Source organism: Bacillus rossius, chromosome 16, assembly GCF_032445375.1.
Source record: "Bacillus rossius redtenbacheri isolate Brsri chromosome 16, Brsri_v3, whole genome shotgun sequence".
NCBI lineage: Eukaryota > Metazoa > Arthropoda > Insecta > Phasmatodea > Bacillidae > Bacillus > Bacillus rossius.
In genome coordinates, this window is record NC_086343.1 from 24,196,319 (window position 1) to 24,209,256 (window position 12,938).

Genomic DNA, 12,938 nt, shown 5'->3' on the forward strand with positions numbered 1-12,938 from the left:
CAACATAAAATTTTTGCAGTAAAATTAAAGAAAAACGTTAAAAAAAAAAAAATGGTTTCACAAATCTTAACGCAAAATTTAAGATTTATTCACTCAAGTCGGTGGCAACACCTAAAATTTCAACTAAAATCATTAAAAATATGGAGAAAAAAGAGGAAAATACTTTTCTAAACACCCATGTACATAATAGATGACAAAAAATATAACCTTACCATTATCGCAAAACCTTTTCTTTGATTAATTATTTAGTTTATTTATGGAACGTATTTGTAGGCAGTAGATAAAGCAATAAACTTTCTTTTACAATTAACCACATTTCCAAATTTCCTACAATAGCCATTAAATTAGTTATTACAAATAAAATATTTATAGTAATAGTGGATTTTAAAATTAAAAAAATGGCAAAATAATTAAGCACAAAAGCTAAAAAAATAATTAAATATAACAAATTCCAAATAAACACTGATTTTAATATTACTCTAAAACATGGTTAGTTATGCTACAATAAATATTGGTCACTTGCAAATTCACACAGGTTCATGAAGTGAGTAAGCTACAAAGTAAGTAGATGTTTAAAAGTTGTATTTAAACCAGCAACTAGCATACACAAACATTGACACTGTATTTAAAGGTTCAATTATGGTCTGAACACACATAAGGGTGTTCGCCGTGTTACATATATGCTAGACTTAAACAATCAAGTCACAGAAGGAAGCACGCGGAACAGCAAAAGTGACTTATTCATTGTTACCAGATGCTTTTTCGCTTCTACATGCAAGAGCTAAACAGGCGTGCAGTCTACACTGGCAACAAGTCTCAACAGAACTTTAAACAGCAACCACATTTTTTTGGTAAAAATAAAAAATATTACATTGTAAGAAGACAACCGATTTTTACCTTTAAGTAAGAAATATTAGTCTTTTAATGCTGCAAGTTTGTTAGATATATTTGAGTTATATAAGTGCAAGTCTGCTCACCCCACATCACTAAAAGCCAGGGCTCTATTTCATAAACGTTACAATTCTACAGGTGACAGGTGACAATGAATTGTCAGACATATTTACAATTCGACATATGTTCGTTTCATAAAATTTGACAAGTCTACACATATGTCACGACAAATATGTATAAATGACATATAACTGTTTCATAAAAGTTTAAAGCTGACAGGTAAAAATGTGACAAATGTGTCACATGTGACAGGTAATACTGCTTTATGAAACACAGATATGTAAATTGTATTTAACAATTTTACAAATTTGTAGAATTGTCAGAGTGGAAGTGACAGGTAAACCATTTAGTGTCACCTAATGATTGGTAATAACAACAGTGCAATAGTGTGTTAAAATATTGGGTTAGTTTGATGTGAATGGACATAATGGACAGTAGTAGCAGCAGTAGCAGTAGCGGGAGTGATGAAGAAAGAGAAAGACGAGTTCGAAGAATTTTTAGGCCACGGATTAACCTAACCTTCGATTTCAGTGACTGTCTTCAAAGAGAAAATCCGCGTTAGCAAGGTAACAGCTGAATACATTATAAATAGGTTAGGGCCACAGTTGCGGACAGAAACAAAAAGAAATCGTGCACTTACTGTTCAAGAACAACTTTTGTGCGCATTGCATTGGCTGGGCACAGGAGCACAATATCATGTAAATGAAGATGCACATGGCTTATCAAAAGCCACTATCCACCGATATATAAAAAAGTTATGTCACTTACTGGTTCACACCTTTCTTGGAGAAGAGGTTCGCTGGCCAACTGAATCTGTCCAAGCAATTCCACAGCTTTTCATGAGTGTAGCAAACATTCCAAGGGTTGCTGGAGTTGTAGATGGGTCATTGATCAAGATAGATGCCCCACGTGATAATGAAGTCTCATTTGTAGACAGGAATGGCAACCATTCAATCAATATAATGGTAGTGTGTGGACATAACCTAGAATTTTTGTATTCCAGTGCTCGGTGGCCCGGTTCAGTACATGATGCACGAGTACTACGATGTTCATCGTTGTCACAACAGTGGGAAAATGGATGGAGACCATTGCCACATGCAATATTACTGGGAGACAGTGGATATGGATTAAAAAAGTGGCTTATTACACCAAATATCCCAGTAAAAATACCTCGGACAAATGCTCTTACAAGTTTTCTTCGAGCCTTTAAATCTACGAGACGACTGGTGGAAAATGCACTTGGTATTTTAAAAGATAAGTTCCCATGCCTTAATCATCTGAGAATGCAGCCAGTGTCAGCATGTAACATTATCTTGTCTTGTATAATTGTGCATAACATTGAGAAACGCATAGGATCAGAGGTGTACGAACCATATGAAAACGATGAAAATGTAGAAGGCGAGGCTGGGGAAGCTCATGAATATGTTGACGCAGCTGATCCAGAGGCTATTGCAGTATTGCAAGAATTGATACATGTGTTTGAACATTAAGTGGTTTCTTTGTTTCTAGCCATATACATATCAATGAGTTTGCTTTGTATCATGCACTGACATTTCCATTATAATTAAATCAACAAATATTTATCCACTATTACAAAAACTGAAACGAATAATTAGGTACAAAATATACATAACTATTGAAAAATAACGTAAGCTTCTCTTGAAATGTCCGTTTAATTATTTTGGTTTCATTACACAAGATTATATACATCAGATGTTAATGTGTAAAACATATATATTAGTTATTTTCACATGTATTGTTAACAATGACAATAGCACTTCAATTACACTGTTTGAAGCACCAAATTGCAACATTTCGGTGTTAACAGGAAATATTGTTGAATTAGTCAAATGAGCTGTAAATTCAGATGGCGGAAGGCCTGCTTCTTTCTCCATTTTCAGTAACTCTAGATTCATTTTATATGTTTCTCGTTTTGCGGTTTCGAGTTTCTGTACCAGTAATAACGTCTGCGGTTTAATTTTTTTTGGTTCATAACAATTCATATTCCTTCTTTGCAGAGTTTATGTTTCTTTTCCTTGTGTTGCCACCTGTGCTTGCAGATGGTGTTTGATGAGTACCGCTCAAATTGTCAGATGCATTTGAACACATTGGTTCAGCAACACCATCTGCATTATTTACAATAACTTCTCCAGTCTGATTTCCTAAATCCTCGTGGTATGCGAATGTAATTGCAGCAATGTCAGTCCCAGAAGATTCAGGAGCCATTATTCCTTCAAGAACAGGTGATTCTTTTCCAATAATGTCCATGATAATATGATCTGCCTCGTCATAAATACATTTCTTCCCACCTGCACTTCCCGTCTTTGTTCTGTTATCTTTTTTCTCCTGGGCATGAAAAAGATTTAGGTTTTAGTAACTGAATTATAATATACATCATATATCACTTAGGCGTGTTCCATTACTAGCACAGGCAGATACAAAAGATCAAATTTTTTATTTTTATTTCTTAAACCATATTAATTAGACTACTGAGGCTAAATATGAAGTGTCATACTATATTAGCGGCTACTTGTTGCAAACATATGGAGGTAATTGTTAAGTCTACCTACTCATTGAATATCGGCTGAACTATTGATACTATAAGCAAGATTTATTAAAGAAAAATGCCTCTTTTGTTACGAAAATGAGTCGCCTGTAAAAACGTGCATGTGGCACATGTTTATTTTTTTCAGATTTTCGTAGATTTTCTGTTCCACAATCAAAACAAGCTAAATGTTACATGTAATTTGTACACAGAGACTAATCTAACATAACATCACCAAACATAACCTAACTTAACCCAACCTAACATAGGTTTATTTACATTAGATTATGTATGCTTACGTTAAGTTTGTTAAGGTTTGGTTACTTTTGGTAAGGTTACATTATGTGACGTTATGTTGGTTTAGGTTATGTTAGGTTAGTATCTGTGTACGAATTGTAAGTCCATACATTTCAATTGCTTGTGGAAATTAGAAAATCTCCGAAAATCTAAAAAATAAACTTCTGTAACATGCTCTTTATGTCTCTCGCGACAACTTTTCGTAACAAAAGAAGCAATTTCATTAATACACCTTGCTTCTATTATCAATAGTTTAGCCGGTATACTATGAGTAGCTATACCTAAAAATTATTCACATGAATAACATGCACCTGTGTCAATACCTAACCTATTAATAATCTGGTACCCATACAATTTATACTTACAATCATTCTCTTACGCCAGTTTTGCCATGTAGTATCCCTAAGATACTTCCAATCCCTTATAAAGGCTCCGATGGCTTTCGCTTTTTCAGTTACGCGTTTCCATGTGTCCATTTTCTGTTCATGTGTCAAACTGCATGAAAATCTTCCAAACAACACCTCCTTTTCCTCACGAATGAGGTTTAAAATACTTATCTTATCCACACTGTTCATTGTACTGTATGTGTGAAGGTTATATATGTCGCATAAATATTTTACTGCTTACTTTGTTGTGGTACAAATAGATTGTTCTTGAAAAGCAAAGGTATGGCAGGGTTCGATCATCGCACGCACCACTTGAAAGCCAAATAATGTTTTGACATACACGTGGCCGAGGGCGATCACTAAACAAACATCACTAAAAAAAATTTGACCTACAATTAATTGTCACATACGGTCGTGTTTATGAGACAGTTGTTTTTAATTGTAGCTATTTAAGATTGTTTGCCTGTCAACCTCTTTTTATATGAAACGTACACTTGTAATTACAAATTGACATATTTGTAAATTTTGACATAATTGTCGCATATGTCACGCCTGTCGAGTTGTATGATATAGGGCCCAGGTCCCTCAGTTTAATTGGTGTTTTAATTGAGATATTCTAATTATTATTTTTTGGTTCATTTATTTCATTTTTCTTTTTGCATTCGCCATACTTTACACTCTAATGCTGTTCAGCTACCAATAGGACAGTTATGGTTGTGCTTTATAATGCTTGCTTGTTGGTTTGAAACAAATTTATAATGCATATAATGCAGTTGCAGAGAAGATACCTGCATGTAAAAATGTCAGCCTAGAGCCAATAGTACACACAGAAGTCAAGAACATAAGGTCTTTTTGCAATCAGTATAGCAGATGGTGCAGAAATAACTAGGTATACTGCCATCTGTATTCCTTTGAACATCCACGATGGTCAATTTTAAAGTTCTGCCTGCCGAAGTTTTCCAGCCCATCATTTTCAACTGTCGTATGTGTACAGGGAGAAATGCACAATGGCATATGAGTTTTCATTAACATTAAATTTACTGAATTGAATCATTGGTATTAAATTTTTCTATACACTATCTTTTACAAAGCAAAAATATGCAACAGAAGGAAGAATTAAAAAACAAATCCAATAATATACAGCTAGAATAGAACCAAATAAACCCACAAGGCTAAGCAAGCTAATTAAGAAAAAAATTAAGTAATAAAACAAGGCAAAATGGAACACAAACAGATTTACTTACAGTGTCCCAAATCTGCAATTTGATTTGTTTTCCATCAATGGTTATCATTCTAGCACCAAATTCAACACCTGAAAAAAAAAAGTCAAAATTAAAGTACAACATATTTTGCAAAGATACACAATCACAATGACATATACACATGGAGACCGTAGCGAAATAACTTTACACACATTTTGTACTACAAAACACTTAAAACTGCCAACGCAATTGCTTGGGTCAAACGTAGATGCATTTCATATATACACACACACACACACACACAACAAATATACTTGCTACGTCTTACTTGTAAAACTTCCTAATTAACAGTCGCTTGAGCACCTGGTAAATTAAAATACAAATACCTAATCTGTTAATCATCAGTTTGTATTAATGCATGCATGAATGTCATGTTCTTCCCATCTTATAGTACTTTCAGTGGTTGTTTAACGAGTTATACAATAGGCCTAGATTTAACATTATCACCAATGATAAATATAAGAATATGTAACAAAATAATAAAACAAACTAGGCCAATTTTCTTTCTTTAAAATGAATGCAAAACGCAGTAGTCACCATGCTTGGTTATTCCACTCAAACTAGCATCCCACCCACTTAGCTGAGAAATCTCCCAACCAACCTCAAACACAAGTGGGAAATTCAAAATCACAGTGTATAGTATCCTATACATTTTCAACATATGCAGTAATCGGTATGTAGCATAGGCAATTGATTACCTTCAAAATTAAAAACAGACAACAACACAAGTGTTTTAATTACTGATAAAAATGATCCTTCGATTCTCACAATTGAGAGTGTGATGATTATATTGCGGATCAAGGGAAGTCATTACCAGTTTTCTTTCCTGCCTTCACCACTTTTTACCATTGCTCTTTATATCCTCACCCTCTGCATTGGATGGGAACAGATAACGCATGCCTGCTACATATTTTTTTCTTTATCCAGTTTCACCTGCCATAAACGACCATTTACAGCGATATGTGATTTAACAAGTAAAACAAACTGGATAAACTTGATAGAATACTATTAAGTCATCAACTTAATATACCACACTGTTAATTGATGTGAGGATTAATTTTCTCCTATTTTTTTTAATTACGCGTGTCAAAATTAAAGCTAGTCGCATCTTTCACATTTGTAGACATGTAGGTAATCTAAAACCGTCCCTCTCTTTAAGCTGATATAAAGCATTAATCCCCACCATTCGTCAGCAGCCTTAGTCTAAGTTGCCTCACTAATAAAAAAAAGTCCACAAAAAGGTATTTTAACCAGTGGCCATAGGGTTGAACATCAAGAGGAAATGTGACACCCATCTGTGAAATGTTTATTTTAAATAATATGCACTGCTATAAACCTGAAATTATATTCAACTTTTACTAAAAAAATTGTCTTAATTGGTGTTTTCATATTTAAAAAATCATGCAAAATGCTAACAAATTATTATCAGGATAAATATTTATAAAAATAGGAATACAAATATACAGTAGTATAGTTTATTTAAATGTAAAATTTGACGAACTAAGTTTCATTAAGTCTGAACATTTTAACAAGGCAACCGTTAAAAACCCTATAAAATCTGTTATTTGAAACTGTGTTACACCTATACAACAAAATTCTAATAATAATATTTTTTAACTTAGCAAAATTAATTTATAGTAGTTAGTTACGATTTTGTTTTAATCCATGCAATCCATTAAGCTAGTTATGACAAGCTCTTTAAAACTGTCTTATGTACTATAAATTAGAATTTTATTTCATCAAACAATCACTACGATGTTAAAAGTACAAATACTGACATTTTTAAGTAGACTAGTCACATTACATATATTTTTTTTATTTAGTCAGTAAGTAGTAGGGCACAGCTTAGTTTCGTAATAGAGCATGTTGTACTAAAATCTGTGTAGTATTTTAAAAACATATCAAGCAATAACTTGACTTCCCCAGCTAACATGAGATGTTACATGACATGTGTAACTTAATTTTACAAATTATGTATATCAATGATCCAGAATTGGAATGGAGGTAAGAATCGAAACTAGCATTGGAATCTATGAAATGTCTATTTTATATCTATAGTTTTAAAAAATTATAATAATTTATGTTACAATTGATGTGACATTATGTTGTAAAATTAAAATAAGAAACCACTACCATTGTAATTAGATACCAACGTGACTCATTAAAATGAATATTCACTTATAACTAAAAATATTCCAAAAATAATTATGACATGTTTTATCAAAAATTTAACTGTTGAGTACCTATTTTCAACACTAAGACTGGGTTTATAACCTTCGCAATAAATGCAAGAATGCAACATGCACAAAAATGCAAGAAAACAGTTTTATAAAACAAGCAGGTCACAGGTCTACAACTTGAAACCATAAAACCATAAATTTCACAAATAGTTTATTTTTATAAATAAAGAATTCCATGTTAAGGTGTGAAATTGTTAATTTGATTTAAATGCACCTGCTTTCAACATGTGATAATTTTGTAAGTCAAAACATGACTGGTGTGATAAAAAGAAAATCATAGCCTTCTGTACACATATCTGCATTTTCCAAAAGCTTTTGGAACTTAATTTCAAATATACACGCGTAGCATGGAGTTAAGAATTGTCAGGAAGTGACTTGCTGCGACGTGGGTGAAGTCACTTTTTAACCTCGCCATCGTTATACGGTTCCGCCCAAAACATTACGGAAATGGTGCTTGGTAACATCTCATTATGGTTAGTACGTATGGATTACAATCTCAGTTCTTAAAAACAGCAATTTTAATAAACAAAGTCATTTAAAACTGTTTCCACACTGCAGCCAATGTTTTGGGTGTGTTGGAAATATGGCGAACATTTAGCCGAAGGAAATAAAAAAAAATACCTCACACACCATGTCATCATGCAAATGTGGCCACCTCCTGCAAAGTATAAATGCTAGCCAAAATGTGCAATAGTTAAATGCTTGTGTTCAAACTTTAGTGTATCACATAATTCATAAACAGGTATTTAAAGACAGCATCATTTAACTTTGTTTTGCATCATGCATAATTTTTTAAACTAGCAAGTGCATGCAAGAGTGAGTGTGAGTGCATGCAAGTGTGAGTACATAATGAGTATGGGAGAGAGATTGAGTTAGTGTTGAGAATGGTAGTATATGTAGAAGGGAAGGTGTGGGAGTGATCAGTTAAGAGTGTAGAGGGGGGAGGACAGGTTTGGAAGTGGTGAAGGGGGCGGACAGCACAATTGATTTTAAACAGTTCTTTAATTTTTGGCATATAGTTATATGTTTACAATGTCCAGAAAGCAGTCAATAGTTTTAACCAATTGCATTTTGATGCATTAACAGACAACCCATAAAAATGGTGTTTTATGAATTTATGAAAACAAAGAAATACTCTGATTTAAAAAGTACTTTCCTTGGAGCCTCAAACCTAGCAGTCTCCCTTGGCCAACCCCTTGTAAAGTACGTCTTCACGGCGATGCGGGTAACAGTATGGAACGCGACAACCAACAACAGACGAGGTCTCTCCATTCTTCTTTCACGTGCTTGCCCAAAATAGAGTAACTACATGGTTCCATGTTGAAATTTTGCAATTTTTACAACCCTGCTTCTGAATGAATCAAACAAACCAAGCCCACATTTATATGGACGGTAAATATATAGTTTAGCGGTATTTGCGAAAAAAAATGTCAAAAATCCGAAAATACTTTTATTATATGCTCTTTAACTTCCTCTTTTCATTAAACCCGGCGGAGATAAGAAATTCCAAATACTTTAGGAAATATCGCCATTCTTATTTTGCAATACAAGACCTGTGCAATCATTCGACCGTTGCAATTTTTTTTATTTTGCCGTGTGTTCGTGAATGCCTAATTAATTAAAATGGTCTATTAGGTCAGGTCAGTTACATTATAAATACTTTAAAAATAAGCGGACATTAAAAATAATGTGATTAATTTTAATGGTTGTTAAGTTTTAAAGTATTTATAATGTAACTGACCTGACCAAACAAATCGGAACAAAGGATGAACAGTAGGAACTCTCGTAATTTTTTTTTACATATTACTTGCGCAACAATATCCAAATAACAAATAAAACATTAAAATTTGAAACGTTAAAAATTCACATAAGTTAGAGGCGGGTACAATTCCTTTGCCATTAGTAGAAAATGATGTAGTTGTTCACCTACGTCACGAAAAAAAAAAAAATTCATACTCGTAAACAAGAAACAATTGTGAATTCCGCATGAATGCACAGGTATTGTGAGGAAAATTAAAAAATTTGATATCTCCTAAAGTATTTGGAATTTATCTCCGCCGGATTTAATGAAAAGAGGAAGTTAAAGAGGATAGAATAAAAGTATTTTCGGATTTTTTAACATTTTTTCCGCAAATACCGCTAAACTACAAGTTTACCATATGGACTAGTCAATCATGCATATAAGACTAAAAGAGATGTCGTATGTTACTATACCTCAAATCCTACCTCTAACTTTTGATTTTTTTTTCTAACTGCTGTTTAGTGCAACACTCAGGTTAAGAGTTAAGTGCCTAAATTTGATGAGCAAAATAAATTATTTTTGTTTAATTTATTTTTGGTTTACAAATTTTTAGATAGAAAACAACCCAAGTGCCACAATTTCAGTGGCCACCTTAAATAGTAGTAATGCTTATCGCACTGGGTTTGTTTGGAATAATCCTAGTATCATTACGTACAAACTTAATCACTGCTCCGATGCAATGCCTCACTCTATGTCACCCTTCAAGAAATGAAAAAGAACAAAGGGCCTCCAAATAAGCGAGGACATACAAATTAAGGGTAATGTCTTGCCCTTCGATTCACTCAACTTCATCAATGTCAACGATGCAGAAACCAAATACGTACCAATAGTCAAGTCATGAACCGGTTGGAATCGTTTGTCGGTGAACTGGAGCAGGAGACATGATTTGCCCACTCCTGGAACAAAAGAAAAACATCTTTGCAATTTCCACCGCTCATCACTACACTATCTCTCATTGGGTCTCAGAATGGTAACTGTTCCGTATCACATTTCCAAGTTTATCCCTTGATCCTAATGGCACGATCCTGTATACATTGATCCTTTGGTACATAATGCTTGCCATTTTAATTTATTATGTCAATAAAAAATCATACACAAAGAACACCTTGAATAACACAATGCAAACAATGTTGTCTTTTATGTTAAATCTTTTATTTCGTATTTTGTAATCAACTACTGATCATAATTGATTGTAAAACCAGAAGTTTTTATGATAAGGATCTTTCAATGTACCCAATTAAAACAGCAAGCATCATGTACCACAGGATAAATGTATACTTGATCATGCCATTAGGATAAAGGGATCAACTTGGGAGACTTAATATGGAACTTTTAACCACTGAGCAACTAAGGAACGCACAGAATGTTACCAGACTTGAATGGCAAATAATGTAAAACACTTGATAGAGCAAATGGAAGCTATTTCCAATAGCTAATGCCATGTAAAATGTTAATATTTTCCATGGCACTAGAAAGTTTCTGGAAGCTTCAAAAACTCAAGACTGAAATTTATGTTATAGAAAATGCAATTAAAATCATTTCATTGATCTTTAGTCTTTAATACAGAAATGTTAAATTTAAGCGACAGAAAAATTGTTGAATGGTACCTCTCTGTCTACACCAAACCCCCATCGAGTTCATGACACTCTTAGCAAGACCTCACCAAGAAAAAAAAGCTTCCTTCTTTGTCCTCCTTTAAACTTTTTTTCATTTTCCACCCAATGAGATCTCCACCTATATGAAAACTGTTTTTTCTCCAGCTTGCACTATCTTTTTTCAACCATGACCATTTCTCAAAACACCTCACCAGCCTTTCTATTCGCTTCCTACACTGCGTCCTGCCCCACACCAAGTTCTGCAACAATAACAGGCGGCTTGTGTATCCAACTACCTTCCATTTTAACATCCATAAAAAAGTTTCTTCGCATGCTACCCTTCGCTGCACAAAAGTACTTTACTCTTCGTATACATGAACGATTTACTAAACAATATTAACGTTTTGCTTTACATTTTTTCCCACTGTTCCCACACATGCATGAATTTGCAAAAGGTTGACAAAGCTTCACAAGTCAAATACAACACAAAGAGTAGTACACAATACGGCTATACAAAATATTATTCATAATAAAGGCGATACATTAATTTACCTGTATCACCAATTATAATATACTTGAACAAATAAGCATACGACATTTTATGAAATGTCCGTCTGCTATTTAATAGATGCCGACGGAGGCTGCTCAGAAAATCCTCCCCGTTTTACTGAAAAGTTTCGGACAATCCTCGTCCTGTGCAGACAATATCCAAAACGCAATCAGCTAAATTTTACGTCACTGGAAGACACATACAGACATAGATAAAGTAATACAGAATAACAAAATTACAAACAATAAAAAGAAACGAAAAATAGCGCTGCAGTGGTGAAAATGACAAGTTACGTTTTCTTATTTTAAAAAATGAACTGGTAAAACATATATTGTTATTATGATAACTCAGAAATATATTTTTAAACAAAAATTATACGAAGAAACCATTAAAACCCAATGAAGCCAGCGTGTTTACAACAGAAACCAACAAGATTCAATAAAAAATACTTAAATCATATCTGTCACACACCAGGAAATACTGAGATCCCTGTTGGATTTTGTTGGTTCCTGTTGTTAATGTTTGGTAGGGTATTTAATATGAAATATTCTCCTGAAGTTTTTTTTCAAGCAAAGAAAAGTTTTCTTGCAAAAATTTTATTTTTTCTATTCGCATTTCAACATAACACATCCGTCACACACTGATGTCAACCTTGACATCAACTATCCATAATCCACTAGGATCGCTGTAAAGGAATTAACGTTAAACCCCAAATTTTAGTAATTTTTACATAACCTCAATGGAAAATCATGTTTTTATAGTGACGACAGTCATCATGCCCTCCTAGGCTTAGAACCCGTTTCTGCCCATCGCCGGGTACCCCCCCCCCCCCCCCCCCCCCCGAGGGACAGTGAGTGCTCCATGCTAGGGACGCACCCGCGTGCGCCCTAACTTCGCTTCTGGACTACTCAAGGACGGACATCTCTGTATAACTATATGTAAATAACTTAACTTGTAATTGTGTATTTAAATAGGGTAGTTATGTGTTTGAATCGTGTATCTTTGTACAGGGGCCGCGCCTGGCTCGCGGCGAACACGTGAGCATCTGTGCCGCTTTCCCCCTTTCCACTCAACCCTCGCTCGATGCTGCGGCCTGCGCAGGGCGGGGACTCGTCAGTCGCCGTTTGGCTGACGTCGAGCGAGGTTCTGTGATGCTGTGCTCCGCGAGTCCGCAGGCTCTCGGCCACATGCGTTGCTAGCTTCGCTATCGTCGTTGCGGCTAGCCCCAGCATTCGACTACCTTCAGTCGCGGACTAGTGCGCCTTCGAGAGTGACCTGTTATTTACGTTCGTTCACGGCGCGGCGGAGGAC

At 34.4% G+C, this 12,938-nt stretch overlaps 1 protein-coding gene across 1 annotated transcript in view; it reads right to left on the minus strand.

The window, feature by feature from the left end:
• Window positions 1-11,840, minus strand: part of LOC134540245 (ras-related protein Rab-2) — a 34,416-nt gene extending 22,576 nt beyond the window's left edge. Inside the window, exons 1-3 of the mRNA XM_063382867.1 lie at window positions 11,630-11,840; window positions 10,307-10,378; window positions 5,424-5,491 (exon numbers count right to left, since the gene is read on the minus strand). Of these exons, the coding sequence (XP_063238937.1) occupies window positions 5,424-5,491; window positions 10,307-10,378; window positions 11,630-11,675 (186 nt within the window). The 5' untranslated portion in view covers window positions 11,676-11,840. The remainder of the gene's footprint in view (window positions 1-5,423; window positions 5,492-10,306; window positions 10,379-11,629) is intronic.
• Window positions 11,841-12,938: the final 1,098 nt, after the last annotated feature.